This window comes from Musca autumnalis, unplaced genomic scaffold, assembly GCF_047663935.1.
Source record: "Musca autumnalis isolate F117 unplaced genomic scaffold, ASM4766393v1 scaffold_2, whole genome shotgun sequence".
NCBI classification, from domain to species: domain Eukaryota; kingdom Metazoa; phylum Arthropoda; class Insecta; order Diptera; family Muscidae; genus Musca; species Musca autumnalis.
This window is the reverse complement of record NW_027411755.1, coordinates 248,695,791-248,712,325: the sequence shown is the minus strand read 5'-3', so window position 1 is coordinate 248,712,325 and position 16,535 is coordinate 248,695,791. Positions and strand designations below refer to the sequence as shown.

Sequence of the window (16,535 nt, the reverse complement as noted above, 5' to 3'; positions counted from 1 at the left end):
AAGCACCTTTTTTCAGAATGGATCTACAGAAGCACCCTTTTTCAGAATGGATCTTCGGAAGCACCCTTGTTCAGAATGGATTTACAGAAACACATTTTCCTGCAAAAGGGGTCTATAGAAGCACCCTTTCTTTCAGAAATGGTCTATAGAAGCACCCTTTCTTTCAGAAATGGTCTATAGAAGCACCCTTTCTTTCAGAAATGGTCTATAGAAGCACCCTTTCTTTCAGAAAGGGTCTATAGAAGCACCCTTTCTTTCAGAAAGTGTCTATAGAAGCACCCTTTCTTTCAGAAAGGTTCTGTAGAAGCACCCTTTCTTTCAGATAGGGTCTACAGAAGCACATTTTCTTTCAGATAGGCTATATATAGAGGCACTTTTTTCAAGAAGGGATCTATAGAAACACCCTTTCTTTCATAAGGAGTCTATAGAAGCAACCTTTCTTTCGGAAAGGGTCTATAGAAGCAACCTTTCTTTCAGAAGGGGTATACAGAGTACCCTTTCTTTCAGAAAGGGTCTATAAAAGAATCCTTTCTTTTATAAATGGTGTATAGAAGCACCCTTTCTGAAAGAAAGAAGAAAGGGTGCTTCTATAGATCCATTCTGAATGAAGAAGTGCTTCTGTAGACCCTTTCTGTCAGAAAGGGTCTATAAGAAGACCTTTAGAATGTCTTCTATCTATTGAAGTCCGTTAGAATATCTTCTATCTTGAGAAGGCCTATAGAAGAACTTCTAACTGAAGAAGGCATTAAGAATGTCTTCTACCCTTATAACGCCTTTATAATAGATAATCTATCTCTGGAAGATCAATTGAAGGTATTTTATCTGTATATTATCTACCTGCAAAAGACTTATTGAGATCTCCTATCTTTAGGAACTCTAATGAAGGTCTTTTCCCTTTATTTTATTTGTGCTTAAAGAAAATCTTCTACGCATAAAATTTGCTGCTTTCCAAAAATAGCACACAGTATAATTTACATTCATTCAAATCAGATATCTGTGGCAAGATAATGAATCAAACATTTAAATGACACTAAAATAATTAAAAATATTTTTTTAACAAAACCAAAAAAAAAGTTTGAAACGGAAAGCAATGAAAAATCAACCCAGAAAACGTGAATTCGTGTTGATTTTTGTGTAGAACTCAAAATAATAACACACAATAACGAATGGGGAATGGTAGTCCTGAACAACAACAAAGACAAAACAAAAGAAAAAAAAAATTGATGTAAATGCCCAATTTTATGACAAGTGCAACATGATGATGATGACTATGATGCTTCTGTGTTGAGTTTGTGCGTTCAGTTTTTGACAGACAACAGACAGCATAAAATGCTCGTATATACAACAACAACATCAGCCAAACATAGTTTGTTGTCTTCTGCTTTTCGTGGTGAACGAGCGATATGGCACAATCCAGTCGTCAATCATAAATGAAAACAGAAGATAAGTAGTTTGGTCGATATTTATAGAAATGATTTTATTCTTCTTGTCGAGATCACTGGCAATTAATTTGGACACAATATTCAATACAGAAAAATTTCAGATGAACGCCCAAGTGGATTTCAAAAGAATTTCCAAGAGTTAGGCATGCCTAAGGCATAAAGGGGATTCTGTGTTTTGTGGAAATTCCTCAATGATTAATGCTAATTGAAATGGAAATGAATAACACAAGGGAGGATGCACAGGGAGGGATGTTAATGACATTGGCAATTAGGGGAAATTACATTTTGGGAAATAATTTTGGAACATGTGGAATACAAAGAAAACGCATGACAGAAGGAGATATTCTTGTTTTCAAAATTCCATCATTGATTCGTTTCGTTGAAAATGCAAATTGGTTAAGACGTTTACAAGGAATCATACATACTGTGATCGAAATGCTAAATTGCAATTTTTGGGAGATTGTGTGGAAACGTTTTACAAAACAACATTAGGAGACAATTACACAATCGGTTGGAAGCGTTTGATATTCATGTCCCAATTAGAAATGGCAATATTTCATTTCTCATACATACATGCATATTTGAGATTATTTTACACAAGAATTGGGAGCGTCATCTGATATACTAAGTTTTTTGACATTTTTTGTATATTTTTCTTGCAAAAGTTCAATTTTTGTTCGTTGGACAAAATTCACAAAAAATAGCATTAATTTACTTAAATGACCTATTGGGGATCGTTTTAAAAATTTTACAGCTTATAGTACTGAGGGTCAATTTTATGCTTCTAGAGATAATGATATGATATGTGCTCTGTGCACACTACATTCACAACAAAAGAAAATGTTGTTAGTCGGTTTGGCTACAGAAATGTGCCCTTAGCCTTTACCAGCAAAGAATAAAAATAAATTCATTTTCTTTTTTAATTTTTACAAGAAAACGACATTTTGTTGGTAAGTGTAAGGTATTTCGGATTTTCCGAGGCCCTAGTATAGGAAAATTTTAGCATATCCGTGAGAAAAGAAACTCCCGTAATCAGGACCACGAAGTGTGTCCGGTGTAACAATGTCAAAACTATTCGAGAAGAGGGCATAACATGAATTTAAGTGCAATTTTTTTCAATTTTTTTGGGAGGAAGTACTCGAAGGGGAGTGTCTGAAGATTTCAATGACAAATCCAACACCGTCTATTCAAAAATTATGTTTTCTTATTTTGTATCCACCACCACCAGACTGCTTGAAACGGATTTGATTTTATTTCACACATTTTTAATCGTATCAAAGTGTATGCACGGTGCTCTTGAAACAATTTTAAATGGAAGGTGCTTACACCTCGGAAGTTTTTGCGGATTCTGAAACTACAATGTTTATAGATGAGAAAAATCAAAAAACAAAAAAAAAAATCGCCGGAGCGCTTTTTTAATAAATCGCGATTAAAATTGAAATGTTTAGGTGTTGTTTAGGTTTTCACGGTTTTGCTTAGAAACCGCATGTCCTATCAAAATGGGACTAAAGAAAATGTTGTAGCTATGAAAATTCTCTACAAGATTGACCTTTATGGTATTCTCGTCGGTTTTACGGTTTTTGAGATATAGAAGTTCAAATTGGAACAATTCAAATTCAGTTCAATTCTGTATCGCCCCCTTATAAAACAATGTGATGACTGCAAATTCCCAACTTAAACTCATATATCTAAAATAAAAAAATAGTACAACTTAGGATAAGTTACTAAAGCCAGTCTTGTAGAGAATTTTCACAGCTTTAATATTTTCTCAGGTCCCATATCGATAAGACCTACCGTATTCAAGCAAAATCGCGAAACCATAACAAAAAATCTAAAAATTTAAACTGAGCTTCTTTATCTCAAAAATGGTACAGGCTGGGAACAAATATTAAACGCCAATCCTCTAGAGAATTTTCACAGCTACAACATTTTCTTTACCTCCATTTCGATTGGACTTACGGTTTCCAAGCAAAATCGTGAAAACCTATAAAACACCTAAAAATGTGAATTTTGTCCGCGATTTATTTAAAAATCCCTACAGCGATTTTTTCTTGTTTTTGGATTTTTCTCATCTATGAACATTGCTGTTTCAGAATTCACAAAAACTTCCCCTGTGTAAGCGGTTTTCATCAAAAGTTAGTTAAGGCACACCCTTCATGACATTGTTTTATAAGGGGCCGATACACAATTGAATTGAATTTGAATTGTCCCAATTTGAACTTCTATATCTCAAAAATGGTAAAAACTACGAAAATACCATTAACGTCGGTCTGGTAGAGAATTTTCATAGCTACAACATTTTTTTTAGTCCCGTTTTGATTCGACTTGCGGTTTCTAAGCAAAATCGTGAAAACCTAAACAACCCCTAAAAATGTCAACTTACATCGCGATTTATTTAAAAAGCGCTCCGGCGATTTTTTTTGTTTTTTTTGATTTTTTTCATCTATGAACATTTTAGTTTCAGAATCCGCAAAAAGTTCCAAAGTGTAAGCACCTTCCATTTAAAATTGTTTCAAGAGCACCGTGTATGGTGATAAAACACGGCAGGTGCGCCCGATATCTCACGATGGGGGTGGCTGATGTGGTTCAATTATGGGATATGTGCCTCATTGAAATAATGGTTAGACCCCATGTATGTTTGAACTAAATCCATTCCATATCCGTATCCATATCGGTCTAATCCTTAGGGTACCTCCCCCACAAAAGTTCGAAAATAGGAAAATTTGTGCGCACGACAACTCTTGAAGGGAGTAAACGATTTGGTCCATAATTTGCATATCCGGAAATTTCAACCAGACTTACATGAGGTTTCAATATGGACTCAATCGGTTCAGTCCTTCGGGTACCTCCCACACAAAATGTCGGAAAAGTTCAGATTAGGATCTGCTCTCGAGTTGGTTTGATTTTTGCTGTAGCAACTTGTATTCACTGCCCCCATACGACGGTATAAATTTCATCTGGGGCAAGTATTTACATCCTGAGAAAACAGCCTGAAAGGTACAAAAAAACCTCTATGATACCGTGTGTAGTGGTTGGAGCGCAAGATAACTCTAGAACAGATCTGCCGATTCGGTCCAAAATTTGGCCTTAGTAATATTTTGTCCAAACATAGTTTTAGTTCGAAGATAAACCATATCGGTCCACTCCTTCAGGAACCTCCCCCACAAAAGTTCAAAAATGTTCGGAAAAATTGTTCGTACGGTAACTCTTGAAGGGAGTGGCCGAATTGGTCCATACTTTACACATCCTAATATATCTACCAGGTTCAAATATGGACTATATTTGTCTACTCCATCCGGTACCTCCCACACAAAATTTCGGATAAGTTCACTTTAAGACCTGATATCGTATCACTTTGATTTTCATTGAAGCAACTTGCATTCGCTGCTTCAATTGCGATGGTAAAAGTTTTTTTCAGGGGCAAGTCCATACTTCTTGAGCAAACATCCCGAAGGGTGTAAAAACCCCCTATGGCACCGTAAGTAGTGCCTGGAGATCCACTTCCAAAAACTTTTGATCTCTAATACTGATGAAAATTTTTGTCGGTTCAAATTCCCAAAATTTTAAAAAACCCCTAAGTACATACCTTTTTGGGAACAAGTTGTTTCAATACATACAGGCTGAGGGTATATCTCTGTCGGCAAAGCCGACTGATACTTTTTTACTTGTTTGTTTTAGCAACTTGTATTCACTGCCCCCCATACGACGGTATAAGTTTCATTAGGGGCAAGTCCATACTTCCAGAGAAAATAGCATGAAAGTTGCAAAAATCCCTATGACACCGTGTGAGGTGGTTGGAGCGCGAGATAACTCTCGAACGGATCTGCCGATTCGGTTAAAATTTTGGCTTTAGTAATATTTTGTCCGTTTGTTTAAGTTCGAGGATAAGTCATATCGGTTCACGCCTTCAGGTACCTCCCACACAAAAGTTCAAAAATGTTCGGAAAATTTGTTCGTACGGTAACTCTTGAAGGGAGTGGCCGAATCGGTCCATATATCTACCAGATATAAATCAGGTTCAAATATGGACTGCATTTCTCCACTCCATCCGGTCCCTCCCACACAAAATTTCGGATAAATTCACACCTGATATCGAATCACTTTGATTTTTGTTGAAGCAACTTACATTCGCTGCCTCAATTACGATGGCAAGCGTTTTTTCAGGGGCAAGTCCATACTTCTTGAGCAAACAGCCCGAAGGGTGTAAAAACCCCATAGGCACCATATGTAGTGGCTGGAGATCCACTTCCATAATGGTCAATGTCGATACTTTTTTGCTTGTTTTGTTTTATTTTATTTTATTTTATTTTATTTTATTTTATTTTATTTTATTTTATTTTATTTTATTTTATTTTATTTTATTTTATTTTATTTTATTTTATTTTATTTTATTTTATTTTATTTTATTTTATTTTATTTTATTTTATTTTATTTTATTTTATTTTATTTTATTTTATTTTATTTTATTTTATTTTATTTTATTTTATTTTATTTTATTTTATTTTATTTTATTTTATTTTATTTTATTTTATTTTATTTTATTTTATTTTATTTTATTTTATTTTATTTTATTTTATTTTATTTTATTTTATTTTATTTTATTTTATTTTATTTTATTTTATTTTATTTTATTTTATTTTATTTTATTTTATTTTATTTTATTTTATTTTATTTTATTTTATTTTATTTTATTTTATTTTATTTTATTTTATTTTATTTTATTTTATTTTATTTTATTTTATTTTATTTTATTTTATTTTATTTTATTTTATTTTATTTTATTTTATTTTATTTTATTTTATTTTATTTTATTTTATTTTATTTTATTTTATTTTATTTTATTTTATTTTATTTTATTTTATTTTATTTTATTTTATTTTATTTTATTTTATTTTATTTTATTTTATTTTATTTTATTTTATTTTATTTTATTTTATTTTATTTTATTTTATTTTATTTTATTTTATTTTATTTTATTTTATTTTATTTTATTTTATTTTATTTTATTTTATTTTATTTTATTTTATTTTATTTTATTTTATTTTATTTTATTTTATTTTATTTTATTTTATTTTATTTTATTTTATTTTATTTTATTTTATTTTATTTTATTTTATTTTATTTTATTTTATTTTATTTTATTTTATTTTATTTAATTTTATTTTATTTTATTTTATTTTATTTTATTTTATTTTATTTTTTTTTTTATTTTATTTTATTTTATTTTACATTTTATTTTTATTTTATTTTATTTTATTTTATTTTATTTTATTTTATTTTATTTTATTTTAATTTTTCTTTTATTTTCTTTTATTTTATTTTATTTTATTTTATTTTTATTTTATATTATTTTATTTTATATACATAAGTAGTTATTTTTGTTTGCATTACTTTGTAATGGCATACATAATGACTCCTTCGTCATCTTAATTTGCAAACCCGTATCCGGATATTAGCGATCCATTTCACTAAGGGATCCGATTTTTTTGCTGGGATGTAACTAAAAAATTGAATAAAAATCTCCTTACAATTATGTTTATACCCTCAGCCTTTAGGCTATGAAGGGTATATACACTTTCATACGGGCAAAATGTGCCTCATCGAAATAATGGTTTTAGACCCCAAGTATGTTTGGACGAAATGTGTTTCAGACAATTTGGAGTCGATTGAGCAATGTCCGTCCGTCCGTCTGTCTGTCTGGCTGGCTGGAGCGCACGATAACTCTTGAACGGATAAACCGATTCGGTTCAAATTTTGGCTTTCGTAATATTTTACCCAAACTTAGTTTAAGTTCGAAGATGGGCTATATCGGTTCACTCCTTCCGGTACCTCCCCCACAAAAGTTCGAAAATGTTCGGAAAATTTGTGCGCGCACGATAACTCTTGAAGGGAGTAACCGATATGGTCCATACTTTGCCCATCGTGGAGCGTGTACAAGACTTAGATAAGGTTTCAATATGGACTCAATCGGTCCACTCCTTGGGGTACCTCCCACACAAAATTTCGGAAAAGTTCAGTTTAGGGCCAGCTCGAATCGCTTTGATTTTTATACCCTACACCACTATGTGGGGAGGGTATTATAAGTTGGTTTTGGCCAAAAAGTTTGTAACGCATCGAAATAATGGTCGTAGACCCATACTTATATATATCAAAATGAATGTCTCGACGAGCTGAGTCGATCTGGCTATGTGTGTCCGTCCGTCAGTCCGTCCGTCCGTCCGTCTGTCCGTCTGTCCATCTAAACCTTGTAATCACGCTACAGGCCGCAATTTTGATCAGATCGTCACGAAATTTTGGATGTTGATGGGGGTCCCGGAGGGGAAGAAGCCTATTGTTTTTGGTGATGGTCGGATAATATTTAGGGGTCGGAAAGGGCAAAAAACTTAGGTGGATAAAGAGACAACGTTATTTTCCAAAGCCAATATCTCAGCTTCTATATGGGGTATACCAAAAGCAAAACCTGACAATGAAAGCAGAAAATATCACCTTTCTAATGATGTAAAGTAGGTGCTCGTAGGTGAACAAACAACGAAGATATCGCAATAGTAGCAAATAAAACCCCAATTTTAATTTTTGCGATTTTAATTATATTGACAAATATCACAGCTTTGGTTAAAAGTTTTCCAAAAGCAAAGCCTGACTATGAAAGTAGAAGATCCCGTCTTTACAATGATGCAAACTAGGTCGGCGTAGGTGACCAACTAACGGAGATATCGCAATAGTCGGTAATACATCCCATTTTTCTATTTTTTTGGAAATCACGCTACAGGTCGCAATATTGATCGGATCGTCACGAAAATTTCAGGGTTAATGGGGATGGAGAAGCATTTTGATTTTGGTGATGGTCGGATAATATTTAGGGGTCGGAATGGACAAACACTTATTTGGAGAAAAGTCAACATTTTATTTCAAAGCCAATATCTCTGTTTCTTTAAGAGGTATATCAAAAGCAAAACCTGGAAAGGAAAGTAGAAAACATCACCTTTACAACGGTGTAAAGCAGGTTGTCGTAGGTGGTCAAATAGCAAAGATATGGCAATAGCCGATAATGCATCCCATTTTCCGATTTTTTTGTAATCACGCTACAGGTCGCAATTTTGATCGGATGGTCACGAAATTTTGGGGGTTAATGGGGGTCCCAAAGAGAAAGAAGCCTATTGATTTTGATGATGGTCGGATAATATTCAGGGGTCGAAATGGGCAAAAACTTATTTGGAGAAAAGGTCTACGTTTTATTTCAAAGCCAATATCTCTGTTTCTTTAAGAGGTATATCAAAAGCAAAACCTGGAAAAGAAAGTAGAAAATATCACCTTTACAACGGTGTAAAGAAGGTTGTCGTAGGTGGTCAAATAGCAAAGATATGGCAATAGCCGATAATGCATCCCATTTTCCGATTTGTTTGTAATCACGCTACAGGTCGCAATTTTAATCGGATCGAATTTTTTGGGAGTTGATGCGGGTCCCACATGGGAAGAAGCCTATTGATTTTGGTGATAGCCGGATAATATTTAGGGGTCGGAATGGGGGAAAAACTCATTTGGAGACAAATTCAAAGTTTTATTCTTTGTGAATATATCGGCTTCTAGTAGGGGTATTCCATCGACAAAGCCTGTCAATGGAAGAAGAAAATATTACCTTTACATTGGTGTAAAGCAGGTTGGCGAAGGTGGTCGAACAAGGGAGATACCACAATAGTCGGTAATGCATCCATTCTTCCATTTTTTTGCAGTCAAGCTACAGGTCGTTATTTTGATCGGATGGTCACGAAATTTTGGTTGCTTATGGGGGTCCCAGATACAAAGAGGCATATTATTTTTGGTGGTAGTCGGTTTATATTCCCTAAAAGAAATGTTTACCAGTGAAAAGCTTATGCACAGGGGTAGTGGTGTAGGGTATCACATGGTCGGCCCCGTCCCGACTATAGCCTTTGCTCACTTGTTGTTTTAGCAGCTTGTATTCACTGCCCTCTATACGACGGTACAAGTTTCAGCAGGGGCAAAATCATACTTCCCGAGAGAATAGCCTGAAAGTTGCAAAAAAACCCTATGACACCGTGTGAGGTGGTTGAAGCGCAAGATAACTCTCGAACGGAACTGCCGATTCGGTCCAAAATTTGGCCTTAGTAATATTTTGTTCAAACATAGTTTAAGTTCGAAGATAAGCCATATCGGTCCACTCTTTCAGGTACCTCCCCCACAACAGTTCAAAAATGTTCGGAAAAATTGTTCGTACGGTAACTCTTGAAGGTAGTTGCCAAATTGGTCTATACTTTACACATCCTAATACATCTACCAGATATAGATCAGGTTCAAATATGGACTATATTTGTCCACTCCATCCCGTACCTCCCACACAAAATTTCGGATAAGTTCACTTTAAGACCTGCTATGGAATCACTTTGATTTTTGTTGAGACAACTTGCATTCGTTGCCTCAATTACGATGGTAAAAGTTTTTTTAGGGGCAAGTCCATACTTCTTGAGCAAACAGCCCGAAGAGTGTAAAAACATCCTAAGGCACCATATGTTGTGGCTGGAGATCCACTTCCATAACGGTCAATGTCGATCCATTCCTTTTAGTATCTCCTCCGCAAAACTTTTGAACTTTAATCCTAATCAACATTGTTGTCGGTTCAAATATCCAAAATTTTTAAAACCCCCTAAATACATACGTATTTTGGGAAAAATTTTTTTCAATATACACAGGCTGAGGGTATATCTCTGTCGGCAAATCCGACTGATACTTTTTTACTTGTTTAAAATAGGTTTACGTTTTGATATATCCCCCATATAATGGTACTGACCATTTTAAGGTTTCTAACGACATTATGGAATCAAATTGGCTGAATATTAAAAATTAAACTTTGCTTACTTATGTGTTTTTAATATTTTACTAAAACTACTTTAATGTTTTACTGGGAATGAGAAAAATAACATAGCCCCACAAGCACCTTCTTTCATCTTTTTGAAAGGGTGCTTTGTGAATACTGGGAATAAAAAAAACCAATTTGAAAAATTGCATATTTTCTACCAATAGTTACACTCTGTAACCGGGTACTAAAATAGTTTCGCCATTAACCAAAAATATATTCCAGAACACCCTGTTTAAATATAAAACCAATCTCTTCTCACCACGAACAATTTCGAATATATTTTCATATGAAAACAGTTCCCTTATCTAAATTAATCTCATTATAAATACATGTTTTTAGTGTTGTTGTTTAGAATAAAAAAATGTATACTTACAAATACCGGTGTTGTTACGGAAGATTGTGAGGAATCACCATCACTGTGCCTGAAAAGAAGAAGAAATAAATTCGATGGGAACAGTTATTTAGTACATTTACAAACAAAAATTCGAAAATGTTTTGGTATAGCTGGGACGACAACCAAAAGCAACACATTCGAATTTATAATAAGTGCCAACAGCGACGTTTAGATGTCGCTGTGGGTCTGTAGTTGTGGCAACAACCACTTTAAATATAGTGAAGACACAAACATCTGGTGTTACCAGATAAACAAAAAGGGAAAGGTAAAATGAAAACATTGCTTATGGAGCAGTTTTTTTAAGACGATTCGAAAACAGATATAAAAAACGTCTGTTATTGTGGAAATTGTTATTTCATTGAAAACAAAAATGATTAAATTAATTTTTCAATTTACCTCTTTGGTAATAATAGATCGACTCGAAATAGAAACAAACATTTAAAAATATCATTCAAAAATTACCTTCACCTTGATAGGGCAAATATAAAAAAGAATTAATCTTTAAAAAAGACGGTTAGTTTAAGTTCGAACGAATTTGGTTTTGATTCGTCTTAGAAAAACAGGGCATTAATAAGTGCACACCTTAAATAATATAAGAAAAATCTAAAATTAGGAATATTTCCTAATGAAAATCCATTTTAAACTAACAGTAATATTTACAAGTAGTAGAGAAAATCAAACTCACCTATTACTATCTTCCACAGTTTCCAGGCGTTGTTGTTGAGCTGCTGCGGTTTTACCACTGGCTGAACGGCGATTCGTTCGCTGGGAACGATTTGATTTGGAACGTTTTAACATATTGGATCCTTACTTATTGGTACAATGGTTTGAGACGAAGGAGAACACCTCAAAGTTTTTGGTTCTTTAAGTTAAACAAAATATGCTACAAAATAATTATTTACAAATTGCTGTTATCTCTGGCCTCAGTGGTTGTGCAACTGAAGTAAGTTATTTTCTTTTTGTTCTTTCTGGTTACATCCAACAACCTTTGCTTGTTTGGAATGTTCAATTCCAATAATGGTTGACAACGACGATGTCAATAGTGATTTGATGTTGTTGTTGTCGATGATGATGATGGTCTTGTTCCTTGTATTGTGGGGCAACATTGGTACACAAACAAATTTATCTGCAAAGATAGGAAAACATGTAGGAGTTATTTTTTGTTTTTTTTTTATTATTAGCAGCAATGAAAACAAAAGTCGAAACATAATATTCATTCATGTTTTTCAGATGAAGAGAAGATATGGTTGTGAAAAGATATGGTAATGAAAGTGGGGAATTGATGATTGGGAGATGAGTAACAACAATTTGGTAATTAATATAATTGAAATCTAAACAAATGCGACCTTTGTAATGGGATAAGATGTGACTTGTGTGGCCATTAACAAAATTAGCTAAGCATTGGTTCATATTTAGACGAAAAATTTTATAACGCCGTAAAATATTGTAAAATAATTGTTATTGAAGAATGAAGAACATGACGAATGTACCGAATGTATAAGATCTGCATTAAAATAGTAATGTATCATGCATAATGCATTCTTATAAAACCCAAATAACATGGATAAAGTGTCCATGTTATAACGAGGATGTTATTCAAATAAAGTGAATAAAGAATCTATGTTATCTAAATAAACGTGGGAAAAGTCGATGTAATCCGAGTGACTGGATACGTTGTAATTCAAATAGCGTGGATAAAACATCTATATTATCCACTTAACGTGGATAACGTGTCTCCGATATTCAAATAACATGGATAAGGGTCAATTTAATTCAAATAACGTAGATAAAGTTCCTATGTTATCAAGATAACTTGGATAAGATGCCTATGTTATTCAAATAACGTGGATAAAGTGTCTATGTTATCCAAATAACGTGGACAAAGTGTCTACGTTTTCCGGATAACGTAGATAATGTCTCTCTGTAACCCATATAACGTAGATAAAGTGCCTTTGTTATCAAGATAACTTGGATAATATGAGTATGTTATCGAAAAAATGTGGATAAAGTGTCTATGTTATCCAAATAACGTTGGTAAGTTGTCTATGTTATTCAAATAAGGCGGGAAAGGAGTCTATGTTATCCAAATGACGTGGATAAAGTGTCTATGTTATCCAAATAACGTGAATAAGGTGTCTATGTTATGCAAATAAAGTGGATAAGCTGTCTATGTTATCCAAATGGCGTGGATGAGGTGGATACGTTACTAAATAACGTAGATAAAGTATCTATGTTATCTAAATAACGTAGATAAAGTATCCATGTTATCTAAATAACGCAGATAAAATATCTATGTTATCCAAATAATGGATAAGGTGTCTATGTTATCACAACAACGTATATAAGATGTCTATGTTAACCAAATATCGTGGATAAGTTGTCTATGTTACCCAAATGGCGTGGATAAGGTGACTACGTTACTAAACTAACGTAGATAAAGTGTCTATGTTATCCAAATAACGTGGATATGGTGTCGATGCTATCCTAATAACGTGGATAAGTTGTCTATGTTATCCAAATAAAGTGGATAAAGCGTCTATGTTATCCAAATAACGTGGGTAAGGTGTCTATGTTATTCAAATAACATGGATAACGTATCTATATTATCTAAATAACGTGGACAAGGTGTCTATATTATCCGGATAACATGGATAAGATGTCTGTGTTGTCCAAATGACGTGGATAAAGTGCCTTTGTTATCCAAATAACGTGAGTACGATGTCTATAAATAGCATATGTTATCCAAATAATGTGGATAAAGTATCTATATTATCCAAATAACGTGGATTATGTGTCCATGTTATTCAAATCACGTGGATACGATGATTATAAAGTGTCTATGTTATCCAAATAATGTGGATAAAATATCTATATTATCCAAATAACGTGGATGAGGAGTCTATGTTATTCACATAACGTGGATAAAGTATCTATGTTATCCAAATGACGAGGATAAGGTGTCTATGTTATCCAAATAAAGTGGATAAATTGTCTATGTTATCCAAATAACGTGGACAAGTTGCCTACGTTATTGAAATAAGGTGGATAAGGTGTCTATGTTATCCAAATAAAGTGGATAAATTGTCCATGTTATCCAAATAAAGTGGATAAATTGTCTATGTTATCCAAGTAACCTGGATAAGTTGTCTATATTATTCAAATAAGGTGGATAAGGTGTCTATGTTATCCAAGTAACGTGAATAACGTGTCTATGTTATCCAAATAACGTGGACAAGGTGTCTATCTTATCCGGATAACGTGGATAAGATGTCTATGTTACCTAAGTAACATGGATAATGTGTCTATGTTATCCAAATAACGTGGATAAGTTGCCTACGTTATTCAAATAAGGTGGATAAGGTGTCTATGTTATCCAAGTAACGTGGTAACGTTGGACAAAGTGCCTATGTTATCCAAATAAAGTGGATAATGTATCTATGTTATCTATGTAACGTGGATAATGTGTCTATGTTATCCAAGTAACGTGAATAACGTGTCTATGTTATCCAAATAACGTGGACAAGGTGTCTATGTTATCCGAATAACGTGGATAAGATGTCTCTGTTGTCCAAATAACATGGATAAAGTGTCAATGTTATCCAAATAACATGGATAAGGTGTCTATGTTACCTAAATAACGTGGATAATGTGTCTATTTTATCCAAATAACGTGGATAAGTTGCCTACGTTTTTCAAATAAGGTGGATAAGGTGTCTATGTTATCCAAGTAACGTGGTAACGTTGGATAAAGTGCCTATGTTATCCAAATAAAGTGGATAATGTGTCTATGTTATCTATGTAACGTGGATAATGTGTCTATCTTATCCAAGTAACCTGGATAAGTTGTCTGTATTATTCAAATAAGGTGGATAAGGTGTCTATGTTATTCAAGTAACGTGAATAACGTGTCTATGTTATCCAAATAACGTGGACAAGGTGTCTATGTTATCCGGATAACGTGGATAAGATGTCTATGTTTTCCAGATAACATGGATAAGATGTCTATGTTATCCAAAAACTTGGATAAAGTGCCTATGTTATCCAAATAAAGTGGATAATGTGTTTATGTTATCTAAATAACGTGGATAATGTGTCTATGTTATCCAAGTAACCTGGATAAGTTGTCTATATTATTCAAATAAGGTGGATAAGGTGTCTATGTTATCCAAGTAACGTGAATAACGTGTCTATGTTATCCAAATAATGTGGACAAGGTGTCTATGTTATCCGGATAACATGGATAAGATGTCTCTGTTGTCCAAATAACATGGATAAAGTGTCTCTGTTATCCAAATAACGTGGATGAGGTGTCTATGTTATCTAAATAACGTAGAGTTTGTGTCTATGTTATCCAAGTAAAGTGAATAAGTTGCCTATGTTATTCAAATAGGGTGGATGAGGAGTTTATGTTACCCAGTAACGTGGATAACGTGTGTATGTTATCCAAATAAAGTGGATAAAGTGTCTATGTTATACAAATAACGTGGACAAGGTGTCTATGTTATCCAGATAACGTGGATAAGATGTCTATGTTATCCAAACACTTGGATAAAGTGCCTATGTTATCCAAATAAAGTGGATAATGTGTCTATGTTAAGCAAATAACGTGGATAAGGTGCCTATGTTAATCAAATAAGGTGGATAAGGTGTCTATGTTGTCCAAATAACGTAGATAATGTGTCTACGTTATCCAAATAACGTGGATAGGGTGTATAAGTTTTTCAAATAATGTGGACAAGCTGTCTATGTTTTTAAACGAACGTGGATAAAGTGTCTATGTTTTCCAAATAACGTGGATGTGATGTCTATAAGGCGCGTATGTTAGCCAAATAATGTGGATAAAATATCTCTATAATACGAATGACGTGGATAAAGTGCCTGTGTTGTCCAAATAACGTGGATGAGGTGCCTATGTCATACAAACGTGGATAGAATGTCTGTATTATTCAAATATTGCGAATAACCTGTCTACGTTTTTAAACTAACGCGCATAAAGTGTCTACGTTATCCAAATAAAGTGGGTTAAGTGTATATGTTATTCAAATAACGTAGATAAAATGTCTATGATATCCAAATAATGTGGATAATATGTCTATGTTATCCAAATAACGTGGATAAAGTAACTATGTTATTCAAATAACATGGATAAGATGCTATCTAAATATCGTGGACAAGCTGTAATCCAACTGGTGTGGATAAGGTTACTATGTTATTAAACTAAAGTAGATAAAGTATCCATCTTATCCAAATAATATGGATAAAGTGTCGATGTTATCCAAAAAACGTTGATAATGTGTCTATGTTATCCAAATAACGTGGATAAAGTGTCTATGTTATCCAAATGGCGTGGATAAGGTGACTATGTTATTAAACTAATTTGGATAAAGTATCTTTGTTATCCAAATAACGTGGATAACATGTCTATGTAATTCAAATTACGTGGATAAAGTGTCTATGTTATCCAAATTAAATGGATAATGTGGCGGTGTTATCCAAATAACTCAAATAACTTGAATAAAGTTCCTATAACGATTATTTTGGCTGAACATTTTCCCCGAATGGAGGGTAGGGTATTTTTCGTTTTATATTAATCACTGCTCTTCCGTATAATTGCTTTCTTTTAATTTGATTCCATCATTTTTACCTGCGCCATAAAGCGTTTGAATGCAGCACTTAAGGTGCGCAATTTAATTTTCTTATATGACCTTCTAAAAATTACATTGAAAATTCAAATAGCAAAGGCGAGAAATAATATTATATTTTTTACTGCTACCATTTTTATCACTGGAGTCGCATTAATTTCTGCACCGTTTTATACTGCAATTTA

General features: G+C 33.2%; 2 protein-coding genes across 2 annotated transcripts in view; both read right to left on the bottom strand.

Moving 5' to 3' along the window:
• Positions 1-11,836, bottom strand: part of LOC141395461 (kinesin-like protein CG14535) — a 212,562-nt gene extending 200,726 nt beyond the window's left edge. Inside the window, exons 1-2 of the mRNA XM_073971338.1 lie at positions 11,394-11,836; positions 10,688-10,736 (exon numbers count right to left, since the gene is read on the bottom strand). Of these exons, the coding sequence (XP_073827439.1) occupies positions 10,688-10,736; positions 11,394-11,506 (162 nt within the window). The 5' untranslated portion in view covers positions 11,507-11,836. The remainder of the gene's footprint in view (positions 1-10,687; positions 10,737-11,393) is intronic.
• LOC141392560 (uncharacterized) overlaps positions 11,745-16,535 on the bottom strand; it is a 245,128-nt gene continuing 240,337 nt past the window's right edge. The window contains exon 9 of the mRNA XM_073965495.1: positions 11,745-11,834. Coding sequence (XP_073821596.1) covers positions 11,745-11,834 — 90 coding nt within the window. The remainder of the gene's footprint in view (positions 11,835-16,535) is intronic.